Source organism: Miniopterus natalensis, chromosome 5 (assembly GCF_054644295.1).
Source record: "Miniopterus natalensis isolate mMinNat1 chromosome 5, mMinNat1.hap1, whole genome shotgun sequence".
NCBI classification, from domain to species: Eukaryota; Metazoa; Chordata; class Mammalia; order Chiroptera; family Miniopteridae; genus Miniopterus; species Miniopterus natalensis.
The window spans coordinates 13,048,355-13,065,934 of record NC_142085.1 but is presented as its reverse complement, the minus strand read 5'-3'; the positions used below and the strand labels follow the sequence as shown (position 1 = coordinate 13,065,934).

Genomic DNA, 17,580 nt, shown 5'->3' with positions numbered 1-17,580 from the left:
CAGACTCACTGGCTGGCCCGATTTCCGCAAGAGTCCCCAGTGGACCCTCACTGGGCCACCGCAGTCATCGCCCCACCACATCTGCAGCCAACTCAGCTGGAACTGCTTCAAGTCCCAGAGTCCCAAGAAAAGGTGGCAGAGATGGCCTTTGATGTTGGAAATGTACTCCCTTTAGCTCTCCTGTCTCATCCCGAGTCTCCTAGCTTTTGGCATCAAAGAGCAGTGTTGCAGAGTGATACGGAGCACACGCTTTGGAATCAGGCAGATCTTGGTTCAAATCCCTGTTCTGCCACTTTTACTCGTTTTGTGACTTTGGGAAAGCCTTGGTTTCCTCATCTGTAAAATGGGCATGGTATCGCCTATAGAAATGATGTTAGGAAAAATTACCTGATGGGTTATGGTTACCAACTAGTCAGAATCGATGTCAGCCACAAACAGCTAATACTGACAATGGTGTCGTCAGCATCTTAGGGACAGATTACTCCCCCCAATCTACCTCACCTAACCACCTCACTCAGGTCATCGCTCAGGACTGGATGAAAAAAATAAGCACGCCGGCAGAAAAGAGGGAGAAGTAGAGATTATTAAGCTGACCTTGACTAGGGCATCCGATTACCTTAGAATGTGGGGCGTTCATCTGCTCTTCAAATTCTTCTTTAATTATTGCTATTTTTATGGTCTAAGAGTCCCATTTTGACTCCAAAAGAAAAAGCCACACCTCCTAACCCCTATCTCTTCAGGGCCCTGGTGCCCTTTTCTAGAAGGTGCTAGAAGAGCATGACTAACCAACCCAGAAACCAGTCCAGCAGCAGATCTTTAGAAAGCTCTAGAAAGAAGGGTCAACCCTTTTCCTCCTCCCGTAATCATCCCACCACCCTAAGCCATCATCAGCCAGCCAAGATCAGGATTTGTCCACGACGCACGTAATGCACGAGGCCACCTAAGCGGGAAACTCCCCAGGAGCCCCTCGTGACAGCGAGGTCCGTGACACGCCATCCTGTCCTAGCCCAAGGAAAGGAGGCAAGAGGTGACAGAGATGACCGAAGACGACGGCAGCAGTAGCGGCCGCCCAACCAGAGGCCGTGGCCCTTCCCCCCGCTGCTTCCCGGGGAGACACTCCCACACGCTAGCCCAGGTCCAGAAAGTCAGGGTCAGCAAGGGCAAGGCCAAGGTGCCTCACCTCTCCAGCGCCAGCATTGAGGACCGCGTTGATAAAGGACATGATGGCTGTCTTCAGATTCACCTCGTCCCGGTACCGGCCCAAACTTCGGTCCAGCTCGTTCAGCAGGGTCTGGATGGTAAAGGCGGGACAGGAAGGGCGGGGAGGGCTCAGGATCCTAAAGGTCCAGCCCCCGCGCCTTTGCTCCTGCCGTTCCAGCTACCCAGGATGCCCATCCGTTCTCTCTACCCCATCGATCCCACCGATCTGGGGCCTTCGCCACAGTTCCAAGCAGCATCCTTTCCCTCTCCACACCTCAGTCCCAGTCCTATCTCACTTCCTGCCCCCTCAGCCTCGGGGCTTGGTCTGTTTTGTTGGGCAGTGTTGAAAAACTGCTTCGGCACCTTACAGCTCCTGCACAGCACGGACACTGCCTTTGATCCCTTTTGTATCTTCTGCAAAGGGTCAGGGGCCACCTTTTGCACAGAGTAGGTGCTTAAAAAATGTTTGATGACGGAATAAACAAAGCCTATCCTGCTGGACAAACCACAGAGATTGTAATGACAGTTCACATCTATGGAGACTTACTCTGCGCCAAGACACCAGACTCTCTACCTCACTGGCACTTTTCTGGGGTGAGCCAGGGAGAAGAAAAGTGAACAGCCTGGCCTGAGCTCCCAGGACTGTTCCTGGTGTCCCTGTAGTGGGCACTGGCCCAGCATAGGGCCTAAAATCTGGAGCCGAACAACTGCATTCAATTCAATGATTGAGTCTCTATAATGAGCTGGGTGCTGAGGTCAAAGAGGTAGAGCCACAAAAATGAAGCAAACCAGTATTCCAGCCTCAGGGAGCTCTTGTTCTAGCAAGAAGTCTACTTTCCCAGCGAAACCCATCCCTCCCCAGGCCCCTCTGGGCCCCGTCCCTCCCCGGGCCCCCCCGGGCCCCATCCCTCCCCAGACCCCTCCGGGGCCCCATCCCTCCCCAGGCCCCTCCAGGCCCCGTCCCTCCCCAGGCCCCCCCGGGCCCCGTCCGTCTCCAGGCCCCCCCAGGCCCCGTCCCTCCCCAGGCCCCCGGGCCCCTGCCGCAGCGCCCGCGGGCCCTCACCTGGAAGCGCGTGCGCTCGGCCGCGTACACCTGGTAGTGCAGCATGGCCTGCAGCACCTTCTTGTGGCCGCCGGGCACGAGGCACACGGCGCCCAGGATCTCCAGCACGGCCACCTTGGTCTTGCTGTTCTCGGTGCGCAGGCTCTGCGCGATGGTGCTGATGGCCTCGGGCTGCGCCAGCACGTGCGCCCGGCCCTGTGAGTTGTTCATCAGGGCCTTGATGCAGCCGATGAGCGAGGTGTGGATGCGGCTCTCGCAGGTGGCGTGGTCCATGCTCCGGAGGAAGTTCAGCAGGCAGCTCAGGCCGTCCAGCTCGATGAAGCGCGTCACGAACCTGCGGGGCCAGAGCCGTTAGCGGAGCGCGCATCCCACGCTTGCACGCCATGCCATGTAACTATTTGCAGAGAGTTACCCTAGTATCTGTGCTCCACTGCCCCCCACCTACAGTAACCACTTGGCTCATTTATAAAGTGTGTCTGAAGCACTGACCTCCCATCATCCTCACGGGGGCCTGGCATCTTAAATACTGTTCATTTGCATGTCATTGACTGTCAGGTGCTGTGCATGGGAAGGTGATGATCCTGATCATTATTGCAATAATTACTAAGGCTGTTCAACCTGAAGACTCATCTCCAGGGAGGGCGGGAATGAAAGAGAATTACAGCCAGACAACAAGGAGGGCTTCTCCACCACGTGTGTGGGGGGAGCGTGCATCGGAGTCGCTGAGTCAAAGGCCTAAGGCTCCCGAAGGTACTCTTAAGAGAAAACAGCTGAGTCACCTTGAATGCTAGCAGAAAACAGAAACAACAATTTAGTTCAGGAGTTCTCAATTTGGGGTCTGTGTTCCCTTAAAGGATCCATGGCTAGCATTCACGGCTCCATGAAATTGGATGGAAAAATAAAATTATACAGGCATACCTCGCTTTATTGCACTTGCTTTGCTGTGCTTCAGATATTGCAGATTACAACTTGCTGAAGGCGCAGATGATGGTTAGCATTTTTTTAGCAATACAGTATTTTTAAGGTGCATACACTGTTTTCTAGACACAATGCTAATGCACACTTAGACTACAGCAGAGTGTAAACATAACTTGTATGTCGGTGGGAAACCAAAACATTCCTGTGACTTGCTTTCCTGTGATATCTGCTTTGTGGGGAGGTCTGGAACCAAACCTGCACTATTTCTGAGGCGTGCATGTACTTATATTTTTGGTAACCTTTCACTGAAATTTAGCATTTCCTTCAATGATAAATGTAGGCAATAAATGACAGTGGTACTAGCAGAAACTGCAACTCTGTCACCCAAAAAATGTCACAGCAATTTTCATATCAAATTACAGTTGTTGCAGGTGTCTCAAAATATCATTTACACTCATCATCAGTTCATAATTATGGTGGCTGCTAGTTCTTGCTTTTTAAGGCACAGTTATTACTATCTAGCAAATTTTTAATATTTGGAAACTGTATTTCAGTTTAATTGGCTCATTTTTTTAATCCTATCTAATTTTATCTATTTTATTTTACTATTTGAAAAAATTCTGAAAGCAGTCAAGACGTTTCATTTGGGTGCTCAAGTCCTCTGTGGCATACACACACACTCTCTCTTGCTTGCACACACACACACACACACACACACAGAGTAGAACCCTTGATTTAATCAGACAAATAATTAATGATCTGAGGAACATCATAAATGAAACTGAGGGAACCACTCCATATAATTAATACATTTGGTCCCAAGTGCATTTGTATGTATTTCTATATTATACGAATATGCCTCGAAAAGCAAAATTTACTCTCAAATTAAGTTGTTAAAATAGGCATTATTTACATTATTATATGCTTTCTATTCCACAAATTTTCACCATGACTATGGGTAACTTTTGTCATCAAAGGAAAGAAAAAATAAATTGAAGCGGGAGACAGACCTGGCAACCTCCCCTCATCCCCTTTACATCCTGATCCCTCATCCTTCCTGCACCCCCTCCCTTCCCATAGCAGACCCTCACCCCAACCTGAGAGACAAACGGCGATTAGGGTGCTCCACTCTCCTTGAGGCTCTGTTTCCAGGCTTCTGGGTTGACAGCTCAGCCCCGACGACACACACACACACACACACACACACACACAGGCCAGTGTGCTGGTAACTGTTAAAGACTGGCTCTCTAAAGAAAAAAAGTCCTGATTGTAGTGCTTGCCAATTTCCATGGTATAAATACTCCCAGCAGAGCCGATCTCAAGCCATCAATGTGACCTCATAGAATGTGGAACCGGGAGGAGATGCATTTACAGATTCCCGCCATGCCTACACAGCAGGTGTAAACTCAAGAGCGTAAGTAATAGTGAAGATTCCACCTAACAGTAAAACGGAGTCATATCATTAGGTAATTAGGGAGTGATAAGTTTCGAGTATTCATTACCTTTGTTTTTGACATAATTAATTTAATCGTAAATTTATATTAAGTCATATTTTAATCATAACTATGTATAACAACCAGTTCGCAAAACTGCTGAAAATGTAACGCTTGGGTCTCACGAGCTGCTATGAGCCAGTTCCCAGACGTGAGAACCTGTGGCTCTTATCCCCTCGCACTATGTGGCCTGGGGAGAGTGGGGTTTCTTCTCCGGCCTTTGACGTACCCGCCCCCCCTTTCCTTTCTTTTAAATATGTCTTCACTGATTTCAGAGCAAGGAAAGGAGAGGAAGAGAGGGAAATATAAATGATGAGAGCGTCATTGATCGGCTGCCTCCTGCATGTCCTTTGCTGGGGATCGAGCCCGCAACCCGGGCATGTGCCCTAATCGGGAATCGAACCCCGATCGCCTGGATCCTAGGTCGCTGCTCAACTGCTGAGCCACACCGGCCGGGCTCCCTGCCTTTCTTTTCCGCTCCCACTCTGGTGGGGAAATCTTGCCCGTGGACACCACACCTCCCCTCGCGGCTGGAGTGTCCCTCGCCCGGACTCGGGGGCCCCCAGAGCTCTTTCCCGCACGCCTTGAGCACAAGGCTCCCTTCCCTCCTGTTTCACCCCCCGAGAAAAACCAGCGCCTGTCCTCAGCCTCTCCTCCCACAGCTCTCCCGGAGGGGAGGCCGAGGCTTATTCCACTTTCCCGTGCTCCTGTCCCCTCCCCGCAGCACCTCCCCCCAGGGAATGCTGGGCAGCGGAGTGGCCCAGGGGACCCGGCGGGACCAGCACTGCAGGAAGCCCAGGGAGCCCCGGGGCCGAGGCAGGCGGGGAAGTGAGGGGGGAGGCAGCCAGTCACCTCATGGGCTGCGTCCGCAGGGCCGTCTTCAGGGCCTCCACAACTTGGTTCCTCAGCTCCGTCTCCTCCTCATCAAACGCGTACAGACTCTGCATCTGCGGTGGGCGGAGAGGGCGGGGGTCAGGCCTGCTGCGGGCTCCCGGCCCCTGCGCCCCAGCCAGGTGCGGGGGTCACCCTGGCCGCGGGGAGGCTGAGGCCTCAGGGATGGGTGGCTAGGCAGACGGTCAGCCTCTGAGAAGACTCGGGTCCTGGCCCCGGACTTGACATTCCTCATCTGTAAAATGGGGAGAATGACTGGCCCAGCCCACGCCCCAAGCTCACGTGGTAAATAAGTGGCTGAAGAGTCGGGAGACTCTAAAGCCACACGGGGAAGGGAGGGACCATGATAGCATCGTGGGACCTGATCCCCAATGTGGGGGGAGGTACAGGGAAAGATGGCAGAGGCTCGCTCTCCCTCGCAGCCTCTGGAGGCGCCACCAGGGCAGGAGAGGAGCGGCCACTCACCGCAGCCATGGAGTTGATGCGGTCAATGTAATAGTCAGGCCAGCTGGTTGCCATCTTGTTGGGGTCCTCCTGCTCCTGCGACGAGAAGAACTGTATGGGGCAACCTGCAAGGCACGCCCATGGCCTGGGGTCCTGGGCTGCAGTCCACGGACAGAGGCATTTCCCAGCCCCCCACACAGGGCGACATCAAGGAAATGACACGATCTCCCAGGGTTCTATTTCTTCCATGGTAAAATGTGGCTAATGAACACTGAATCTCATGACCAGCTAGAGACGTGGGCAGAAACCATGCAGGTATAATACACGTTCAAAGAGCAAGGTGTTCAATTAAAAATAAAGTCATTTTTCCCCTATTATATTTGTTCTGACTCTATTTAACAAAATGTAATTTTATGTCTGTTGAATCTAATAAAAATTTGTGGTATTTTATATATCTGGGTTGTTTTTTCCAAATTTTATTTTTCTGATATCAATCTCATTGTATTTCACAAAATTACTTGGTTTGTGATGGTTTGGAAATTTCAAAACTTGGTCTTTCTCCCAGATAGTTTGAGAAGCACGGATATAAAGCATTTGGTGCAGTTCCTGGCACATAGTAGGTGCTCAATAAATAATAACTTTATGAAAAGAGGGAAAGATAAACTCCCAAGACCCTGGGTTTTGGAAAGACCCAGGAGGAGTCTGTGCAGCTGAGACGCAGAGCCTAGATCAGAGGGCCTCTGGCCCAACTGTCAGGTCCCAAGAAAAAGCCTCAATCCTTCCCCAGTGGGCAAAAAAGATGTGATTTGGATAAACAATGTTGACTGAAACTCTATCCCTCTCCTCCAGCCAAAGGATCTGGTGCTGGACAGTACACAGGCTCTTCCTGGCCCTGGCTCTGGCCCTGGCCCTGGCCCATTTGGCCGTTCCTCCTTGTCTGCTCTCTGCCAAGCTCCTGCTTCCAAATTGGCATGGAAATTTACCTCTTCCAGAACCTGTCTACCAGTCTGGACTTTGCCCTGAACCCCTTAGCTCCTTCCACTTGGGCTTCATGATCTGCTTTTATAAAATCCAAATTTTAGACCAGTGGGAAAGATGCCTTGATTTGGTCTTTGTGACTTCATGCGACTATGTGTTAAATCTCCATGCCTGAGGCCCCCAAATTCTATCTTCTACCTTGGAGAAGGGATCACAGAACCAGAAGCAGATGCATCATCAAACACATACTTCCCTGCCTTTGCTGGCTCCTCCTTTACCCAGTCCACATGCACTTAATGAGCACCTACTACAAGCCAGTCACTGTATTGAGTCCTGAAAGTACTGAGCAAAATGTCATAATCTGTATCCTCCATAGTGTCAGAGGCACGGTGACAAATGTTCTATGGAAGAACTGTCCCTAGTGGACCATGGAAACCTTGAGGGGCATCTAACACATGCAGCTCATGAGGGGTGAGGTGGTGGGGACTGAGGACGGGGCTGAGTTATTGAGGATGACTGAAGCTAATGCAGGTGGAGAGGGTGTTACAGAGGAAGTGCGTTGCGGGAGGAGGGGGGCATGGAGCGTATGGGGAAATTACACACAATTTGATTTGGAAGGGAGAGAGAGAGAAGTCCTTACATTTTAATATTTCCTTTTCTTTTAGCTGTATATAAGAGATCAACTTAGAGGAACTCCACAGTAACTCAATTTGGAAAGTGGGGAATCATGAGACATGATTAATTACTCCCCAAACTAATTTTCTCATTCCTGCCTCTCTTCCTCCCACGACATGAGTTTTTGTTTTTTGTTTTAAGATGTGTTTTCTGACAGTGAGATTCCTGGACACAGAACGTGGTACTCCGCAGGTGCTCAATGCATGCGCACCGAGTACGCCAGACAATGACTTGCAGTGGGTGCAGCCGGGGCATCCATCTCGCCACAGGTTCGCAGCCTCCAGGAGGCAGGGTTCTAGCAATGGTGCAGCCACTCGCCATAACCAGAGCCGGCTGGTGACTCTGGCTGGGCCCACTGCCTCTCCAGGCGCCCCTCGCCTCACGTGTACAGTAAAGGACTAGCCTGGATGGTTTCTCAGAGCCTTCCGACTCTAAAATGGTGAACGGTGCTAGCCCTTCACTTTTATAAAGTCGGTCTGTCAGTGTGGAGCTCTGCATGGGACGGGGACAGCCAGGGCCTACATCCCAAACGCTGCACGCCCCAGTCAAAGGAGCAAGCTGAAAATCCGGAGGGCGCAGGGGAGAGGAGGGCGGTGGGTGAAGGAAAGAAAAACAGAGCGAAAGAGAAACAGACAGGCTCACAAAGGGGCATGAGACACACAGAAAGAGCTGAGCAAAAGGGGCTCAGGTGGAGAAAAGGGGGCGGCGGAAGGCACGCGGAGGGGAGGAGATAAAACCCAATTAAGCCCTGACTGAGGCCGCACACCCCTTCCTAGGGAGGGCCGCGGTCCGGAGGCTGAGGACGCGGGTTAATGACCTAGAGGAGAGGGAGGAGCGGGTGGGGAGAGCGGGACTGATGTGTGACCCTCTGTGCGACCCTGAGAGGGTGCTGCCCTGTGAGGCCCAGCCTGGGACAGGGCAGGTGCTAAAGATTCAGAAAAGGCCCCTCCTCCCCCTTCCCAAAACCGGGTCCTTACAACAAAGCCGCCCCAGGGTGGCCCAGGGTGGCCTGCCTTCCAGGCATGGGTCCGGCACACAAGGGAGTCTGGATGTGTCATCTGTGTGCCTCCCTAACCCGCACCTGACCCAGCAGGCATCTGCTTCAAGGGGTCTGAAGCCCGGAGCCCCACTTCCCTGCGGGCAGGCTCAGGAAAGCAGGGGCTTGGTGCCCCGACCTATTCACGGTTCCCTCCAGCACCCGGCGCAGCGCTGGTGCGTAACAAATCCACCCAGGGCGGCCGGGCCCGCACCCCGGGGCGGCAGCGGAAGGGGTCGGGGGCGGCACCTTCTTTTTGCTGCAGTAGATCTGCCATTTCTTCTCAGGGGGCAACGCGAACACAGCCTCCCGGTTTTTGTCGGTGAGATCCAATTCATCCTGCAACAACAGCAGACAAACGTCTGTATCCGGAGGCGAATCTATTCAGCCTCCGGGAAATGACAAGGCCCCAAGCCTATCCCTCAGCCCACGAGCCTCCTCGCAGAGAGGACGGGAGGCCCGATGGGCAACTCCTCCGCTAGAAACAGCCCGAGGCCTTGCCTCGGCCCAGCCTGTGCGGCCTCGCCATGCTGGCCCTGCTCCTGTCCCCGCACCTCGTCTCTGCAAACCCACCCTCCCCCTCCGGCCCCAAACACCTCTGCAATGTGTAGCTAGCCCTTAATCTTCTTATCCGGGCTTCTCGTCCGTCTTCCTTCCCTTGTCATTCTTAAACTTGTCAACACCGTAAGTCAAGGCCAGACAAAGAAAGGAGTCACTCTACAGACCAGTCCCTGCGCCACCCCAGTCTCCCTGACCTTCCAGGCCCTCCTCCAGGATCCGCAGGCTCCCCTAACCTCAGCAAGGCTCCCAGCCCGGGCTGGGGGAGCTGGTGAGAACGAGAGGCTGAGAGCTCTCCTGGCAGGAAGGGTGCGCCAGGCCAAGAGAGGTGGTGACCTGCTTCCCGGAAGGTGTCCCTGCCAGAGGTGGCCCCTGCACCAGCGGGACCCTGAGACAAGGCTGTGCACGGGCAAAGCTGGGGGCTCCGGTGGGCGAGGTCACACTTCCTCAGGGGAACGGAGCTGTTTCTGACATCATCAAGCTCAGGGCAGCTCTGTGGGTAGTTTGGGGGACTTTATAGATGTGACTGGGTGGTTAGCCCCTGAAGCTCTCTGCTTGAAGGTTCTTGGCCTGTGATCCATGAGCAGTGCTCAGCCTCATCAAAGACATAGCTAATGGGCCAAGGGGAACACAGTGCTTCTCAGCTCAATACTGAGGGGTTTTTAAATTAAAAGCAAAACTCTCATTAAGATAATAAAGCCCAGTATTACTAACCTTTTCATTTTCAAAACTGATAAACAGTGAGAGTAGCATCTACAGTATAAAGGTCTAAAACACCAATATCCATACTCTTTCCCCTCTACTTTTATTCACAAGAGAACATTTAAATTTTCCCTTCACCTCGATCAAAACTGTCCAGTAGGAATACAATGTGAGCCACATGTATTTTTAAAATTTTCCAGCCACATTAAACAATTAAGGAATAGGTGAAGTTCATTTTAATAACACATTTTATTTAACCCCAAATATCTAAAATATGATCATATCCACATGCTGTCAATGTAAAAAAATGATCAGTGAGATATTTTACATGAAACCTGGTATGTATTTTACCCTACAGCTCATCCCAGTTCAGACCAGCCACATGTCAAGCGGTCAGTGCCCGTGTGACCAGAGCCTGTCACCGTGGACAGCACACCCGAAGGCGATGAAACAACGCCCATCAGTTCACCTGCCTTTGGAAACCAAGGCTCCTGCCATCTAATGCTAAACAAAGGTTGTTCCTAGCACCACGCTCGCCGCATCCGAGCGTCCGCAGTCGGAGCTCCCAGAGCCTGACCGAGGGCCCTTCAGTATTCCTTTCCCCACGGTCAGAGGCAGAAGCCTTCCCAGCTCCCAGCAGCAGCTCTGCAGCTCTGCCTGGCTCACACAGTCAGCTGTCCCCAGGCTGCCCTCCTGCCCGCCCAGCCTGTGGCTGGTCTCACCCCCAAGCTCAAAGTGAGCCTCCTCCAGCAAGCCTTCCACGACCTCAGGTAAGGACGCCCCTTCCTTCCTGAACCCCGGACCAGTCACGTGCAGTGTTGCATTGTGCTAGCTTGTGCATCTGTCTTTTGTAGCCAGCGGTCTCCATCGCTCAATCAAGGGACAATTCTCGGCAATTTGGCTCAGCCCAGAGAGCCTGTGACTCTGTGACCATTCCCTCCTTACTGAACCCCTCTGCCCTGGTTTCCTCAACAGCCACACTCCTGGGTGGTCCCTCCTGCTTTGCTCTGGGTTCCTCTTGGGCCCCCTTGATGACTTCTCTCTCCCGCCATCAAATGTTCAAGGCCCTCTGGGCACCATCCTGGGTCCTTTGGTCTCCTCTCTGATGCTCCCCCAGGTGAAGCTTCTCAGTCATTCCCAAGGACTCAATCGTCATCCCAAAGTCTCTCAAACATATTCTGATCTCCTGAGCTCTGGCTGGGACCCCGCTGCCTCCTGCACTTTTTTGCCGGGAGGTACCTCACACACTCACGCGGGGTCGCTAAGTGCCAGACGCTGTTCTAAGGGCTTCATGTTTAGTCATTAAACTTGCAACAACCCATCTTACAGATGAGGAAACTGATGCAAAAGAGAGAGGCTGCAAATTAAGTTCATCATCCCGATCCCCGAAACCTGAGCCTCCACGGGTGCGTCCTGTCCTGTGTAGGGCCCAACGCCCGCCCAGTTCCTCGCGTCAGAAACCCGGGTGTCCCTGGATTCCTACTCACTCACGCATCCCAGCAGGTCCTACGATCGTTTCTCCTGAACAGATCTTGAACCTGTCCACTTCTCTCCATCCCCGCTGCTAACGCCTGAGTAACATCCTCCCTGGCAGGGACTGTGCCAAGAGCCCCCTAATGGTCACCCAGAGCCTCCTTCAGCAGAGGACCGTGAATGGTCTTTTAGAAAAGCAGACGGGTTCACCCCGCAGCCATGCTTAAAACCTTCCATGGCTTTCTGTAGCCTTAGAAATACATCCAAATTTATTCTCATCTTCATGACGTCTCCCAAAAGGACCTGCTCTCTTCTGTGGGGGACCCTCTGTGATTGTTCTGCACCCCCATTCACTTATCTAACCATCACTCTGTGTTCAGGTCTCAGTGGAAATGTCACTGCTCAGGGGACCTTCATGACCCCCATTCTAGAATAAAGCTCCCCGCTGGACACTCCCACAGGGAGTGTCCCTCTCCAAACACTCACCACACCTGTCATTACCGTTCAAGATCAGTCTCCCCTACCTGGGCTTCGTGGAGGCAGGGACTGTGCCTGTTGGCTCACCATTAAGTCCCTGCCCCCGTAGAACCCAGCACGCAGCAGTCTCTCAATAAACATTTTTCCTTTATTTGACCAATAACTAGTCTCCTTGCAGACAAGACTTCTCTGACTCATCCTTGCTTTTATCAAATGGCCTTGTTAGTAGCCCTGCTCACTAAAGGCGCTCAGTAAATACTTGCTAAATAAAAGGGCCAAAGGCAGGAATACTTCTTCTCATGCCCGTCTATCCAAACTCACGCGCTCTGATCGAGGAAAAGTCCCTGCCACCCGGCCCACGTGGCTCAGTGGTTGAGCGTCAACCTATGAACCAGGAGGTCACAGTTCGATTCCCGAGTTGTGGGTTCAATCCCCGGTAGGGGGCGTGCAGGCGGCAGCCAATCAATGACTCTCATCATTGATGTTTCTCTCTCTCTCCCTCTCCCTTCCTCTCTCTGAAATCAATCAACACATTTAAAAAAAAAAAAAAAAAAAAAAAAAAAACATCCCTTCCTGTGATAAAGTAAGACATACACTTTTTATCTTGGTTCCCAGTTCCCAGCGCAGAGCTCCAAAATCCCTTGGAATTTCCTGGGCGATAAGAGCCTCTTCTAGTGAAATGACTCTTGGTGGGACCTAGATGGCTTCCAGATAGGGGCCGGGCACCAGAGAGATCAAGCCTTCACCAGAAGCCTAGGACTTTCAGCCTCACTTCTCCAACTCCAGAGAGAGGAGAGGGACTGGAGATTGAGCTGAAACTCCATGATGACACTTCCATAAAAGTCCCTACATGGCAAGGCTCAGGGCTTCCAGGGTGCTGCCCCCGCTCCCATGCTGGGAGGTTGCTGCACCCCAAAGTCCACAGGGACAGAAGCTCCTGTGCTCGGGACAGGAGCCTTACTGTTCTTGCCCTTCTGGGCCTTATCCTGTGTACCCCTTCATCTGGCTGTTCACTGGTATTCTTTATAATTTCCTTTATAATAGCAAGAAAAGTGTTTCCCTGAGTTCTGTGGGCGATTCTAGCAAATTATTGAACCTGAGGAGGGGGTCATGGGAACCCCCATTTTGTAGCCAAGTCAAACAGAAGCGTAGGTCACCTGGGAACCCACTAGTTGTGATTGGTGGGTGAAGTGGGGGGCAGTCTGTGGGCCTGAGCCCATAACCCGTGGGGTCTGTGCTAACTCTGGGTAGTTAGTTAAACTGTAGGACACCCAGCTGGCGCCCACAGAGACCTGGAGAACCGCTTGGTGTGGGAGCCCGCACACTGGTGGCAGCAGTAGTCTGAGTAAAAAGCAGGTCCCAGTAGCACTGACTGGCGTGGATCGGGCCCCGCAGGTCAGCCTTACTGGGAAACGCTTTGCTCCCCCCATCCTGAGGACAAGGCACAACTTAGGATAGCAAGGCGTTTTCCTAAGCTCGGTGCCGTGAGGGGGCAGCTCTCTCCCATGGCCTCCACGGCCTCGTCTCGGAGCGTCCTGCTATTGGAGGGGCTTGCTGGCCTTAATCAGAAGCGTCTATATCGAATTTGAGTGTGGCATCGCCTTCCGAGTCACACTGCATCGATTCTCTATGGTCAGCCTGGAGCATGAGTGGCCGAGAGCTCGTGGAAGGTGAGCCGGTGCCCGTCACTCTGCTCGATGGCAGGTTCAGGCCTGAGTCCTGGGCTCAGGCCCCGCACCCCTGGTCCGGGGCTTGCCTTGGCCTGCAGGGTGTGTCACCATCAGACCTCCCCAGCGAGGAGCCACGGTTCTTCCCATTCTGCCTCTTTGTGGTCAGAGGATGAAGTTTCACACTCAGGGGCTCCCACTGTTGCTCTGGTCCAGGTGGGTGTCAAAGAGTCAGGAAGAGCCACTGCCCGTGTGAATGACAGGGCTCCTGCTCCCTGCAGCCGGACGCGGGACACAGCCATCCCCGAGCCGAGCCGAGCCGAGCCAGCTCCAGCTGTGATGCAGGCATCTCCATCTCCGCATCTCTGGCCGGTCATCTCCTGTCCCCAGGAACAGTGTCTGCCTACAGAATGCCACCCTGTCTCTCCTTCCTGTGCCTGAGACAAAAGGACCCCAGGGGGATCTGGAGAGCAGAGGGGTTGTGATGTCCTTTGAGCTCTCACTGCTCATTTCACAGAAACCTGGGCCTGCTCTTTCCACGGTGGCCTAGTAGCTGCCCCGCAGGTCTAGGAGCCAAAGGAAACATGGGGTAGGTCTGCTCTTCTGGGGATACACTTCACGGTAAGTGGCTGTTTCTCCCACACGGCTCGGGTATCCTGGGGAGCCACCTCAGCCCCAAGCAGAGCTTCAGAGGTGACGGTCCCAGCACATGGGCCCCTGCCCTCTGTCTCGCTCTGGCTGCTCCAGCCCCTCCCCTCCTCACTGTCAACACCCGCCCTGGCCCCTCACTCACCACCAGCTCTGCGAAGCGGACGTTGAGCTCCTCCGGGTTGGGGATCGGACCGGAGAACTCCATGTACTGCAGGGGGCTGCTCTCCCGGAGGTTGATCTCGGGGAGGTCGCCGCCCCCGAAGCAGCACAGGAAGCCCAGGCCATGGCGACTCCTCTTGCGCGGGGCCATGGTCACTGCAGGCCAGGGGGACAGTCAACAGGCAGGTGCCCTAGGTCCTCATCGTGATCTGGGTGGGAGAACAGAAAGCACAGAGCGGTCAGGCATGCCAGCCAGGTAGGTGGGGACAGCAGTCCCTCTGCCACCGTAAGTTCTTTGTCCCACCTCCCTTTTCCCACAGCGTCTCTGTTTTCTCTGGCTCCTTCTACCTGGAGGCATTTCCTGCTCACCACACCCTCCCAGTGTATCCTGCCACACACTTTCAGATTCCTGCCCTGTGCCCCTAGAGCAGAAAGGAGGGGTGTCGTCCCAAACTGCACTTCCAGAGGTGAGAGATGGCCCTCACCTTACCTCCCCCATCACAGTCAGATGGACTCCTCCCTACTTTCTGGCAGGTCCATTTCCAGCAGGGCTCACTCCCTCACATGATTCATTCTGGAGTTTGGGGATACATGGTTTAAAGGCTTTATACAACGGGGAGGGAAGGATTGAGGTATTTTTAAGTATTGATTCTTAGCTGATGCTTCTAGATTGGGGTCATGAACAGAATGATAAGAATGTCTCCACGGTCTTTACTCACATCATTGCTAAAAATGTTGAGCCCAATAAGGATACAGACAGACCGAGCTGGGAATGCCTAAGAACTAGTCAACACTCGCAGGGAGCAGTCCTCCAACCAGCTCTGTATTTACAAACCCAGTAATTATCCAGCCCTCTTTCCTACAAAGACACCAGAGGAGAGTTTCCTGAAGCCCTGTGGAGCTCAAGATATGCCTAACCTAAGGCATTCCTTTGACCCCAGCTCTAGAACCTTATCAAGAAAAGATAAGTGAAATGTGGCATCACTTGTTCCCAGTGAACTCAAGGTAACTTCTGGAGAACATTGCTCTGTTTCCTGAGTCCTAAGCATCTAGCTAATAATTTAGTCATCTGATCTGGCCTCTCATATAAATCATGATGCATTTTAATAGTCATTCTAGAGCTTTTATTTTTTTTTATAAACTTTGTGGCAGGTGTCTTAATAGGCCCAGGAGAGCCTCAAGTAACCCGCCAGCCAAGGTTGCCTTATGCTAGAGGTTATTTATTCTGTATTTACATCTTGGCTCTGCACAGCCACAGTGAAGGCTCCCTGAAGGCAGGTCCATGCCTCCTGCTTCTTTGATCTGCACCCCCCTCCCATTTCTATAGCTAATACAATGATACAATGCCTTGCACTTAATAAGTGTTCGATAAATATTTCGTGGTCAATTGAAAAACGACCCGTGTTTTCGATCAGTCAAGAACTAATGCTTGAGATCTCTGAAATCTCTAACTTCTAGTGGTTGACAAGCCAACAGGAACCTTTATAGGGCACAAGGGGACAGTCTCAAGACGGGGGGTAGAGAAAGCAGCAGGCGGGCTACCTGAGCAATCCTGATACATGGTGGCAAAGACCTGGAACATACCCGCGCTGAGGAAAACAAGAGAGGAAGGGAGGCCATGGGACTTGTTAGCCAAGAGTGAATGAGACAAAGCCCTGGGCCCCGACTTTGTTAGAGGCTTGGTAAAGCACCAATTCTGCAGGCCCATGGGATGGACTACCCTGAGTGTCCCCTGCCTGATGTCAAGTTAAGAGATGATGATGCAGAGTACAGACCAGGTCCCCTCTGTTTCATCAGCCTCCAAAATGCAGCTCCAGCAGGTGGGCATGAAGCTTGGGAAGAAAGGAGGTCGGAGGCCTGGTGAGGCTGGGCTGATGGCCTGATGGGGTTTGGGGAGGGATGCACTGATGTCTGAGAGGACCCGTGAACTCTCTTTTGCATTCACCTCCTCAGCTTCTTCTTACCCCCTCCAGCCCCCACCCCCACCGCCCCACACCATCTTCTTTGCCCTTCAGATCCTGAGCCAGGCTTTGCCAGCAGGAAGCAGGGGCAGGGGCAGGGGCAGGGCAGACAAACAGCTGGCACACCCCGTTAGTCTGGCACCGCTGTTTACAGCTGTGACTTCTCAGATGGGGTGGTGCCATGCCATACCTGTCCTTAAATATTTTCAATGTCTGTGCTGAGTACAAGGAGTGATGGGGAGTGGCTCAGGGGAAGGAGGAGTAGACCCAGACTCTCCAAACAGCAAGTGGCTCCCCCACAGAGAAGGACCTGTGCACCCAGGGGAGCGCTGCGTGTTTGCCTCTTTAAGGGGTGGCCTGTTTGACAGCTCCTGAGTATGCATCTATTTCTGAGGGTATCCTCTGCCCCATGAACTCCTCTGTAAGTCTGTTGCTGCCTCCCTTTCTTAGGGACCCATCGAAATATCCAGAACTAAAGCCAAAGATGTTCAGCTGGAAATTGTCTAGCTCCATGGAAGAGATCAGAAAACTGAGGCCCAAAGAGGGAATGTCTTACCTGAGGTCACACAGGTGAGGGACAGAGCTGGGACTGAACCCCAGGGCTCCAGTGTTCAGGCTACAGTCTGACCTACCTCACAGGAGCTCATCTTCCCACATCAATGGCCTTTTTACCCAATGCCCAGCCCCCTCATGACCTCCATCCACTAGAGAAGACCAATCTTAACAGCTTAGTTCAGAAACAGCTCCAGTCTCAAAGGTCCCCTCTAGACCAGGAGAGGGGCATGGAGATCCCACAGGCTATCTGATTTTCTTCCATCAGGAGGAGCAGCTTCCACCTGCCACAGCCCCAGTTTCCCATCCACCCCTGTGCCAAGCCCTCCTCCGCTTGAGCAGAGTCTCTGAAGCCGGAGGAACTGGGATTTGCCTCCTGGCTCGGCGCCCCCGAGTATGTTTCATGGGCCTTAAGCTCTGAGAAGCTCAGGTTTCTCATCTGTGACACCAAGATGATAGTAATTGCATCTTCCTCACTGGGCCTTGGTGGACAGCAAAGGAGGTAACATGAGTAAGACGCCTGGAGACCCTGGGCCCTCACGCTGCTGTGGCTTCGTCAGCAGCATCACAGCAAGCGAGACGCCCTGCCAGAGCCCCAGCCAGGAGCCCTTCTCCAGGAGGGGTGGGCCACCAAGCCGGCATCGTAGAAACATGCCCAGCAGCTTTAAGAAGCCACTGGCTT

General features: G+C 52.9%; 1 protein-coding gene across 1 annotated transcript in view; it reads right to left on the bottom strand.

The window, feature by feature from the left end:
- The window catches only part of DAAM2 (dishevelled associated activator of morphogenesis 2), a 101,985-nt gene that overhangs the window by 27,495 nt on the left and 56,910 nt on the right, over nucleotides 1-17,580 (bottom strand). The window contains exons 2-7 of the mRNA XM_087817375.1: nucleotides 14,369-14,594; nucleotides 8,948-9,037; nucleotides 6,031-6,105; nucleotides 5,527-5,621; nucleotides 2,264-2,597; nucleotides 1,181-1,291 (exon numbers count right to left, since the gene is read on the bottom strand). Coding sequence (XP_087673501.1) covers nucleotides 1,181-1,291; nucleotides 2,264-2,597; nucleotides 5,527-5,621; nucleotides 6,031-6,105; nucleotides 8,948-9,037; nucleotides 14,369-14,536 — 873 coding nt within the window. The 5' untranslated portion in view covers nucleotides 14,537-14,594. The remainder of the gene's footprint in view (nucleotides 1-1,180; nucleotides 1,292-2,263; nucleotides 2,598-5,526; nucleotides 5,622-6,030; nucleotides 6,106-8,947; nucleotides 9,038-14,368; nucleotides 14,595-17,580) is intronic.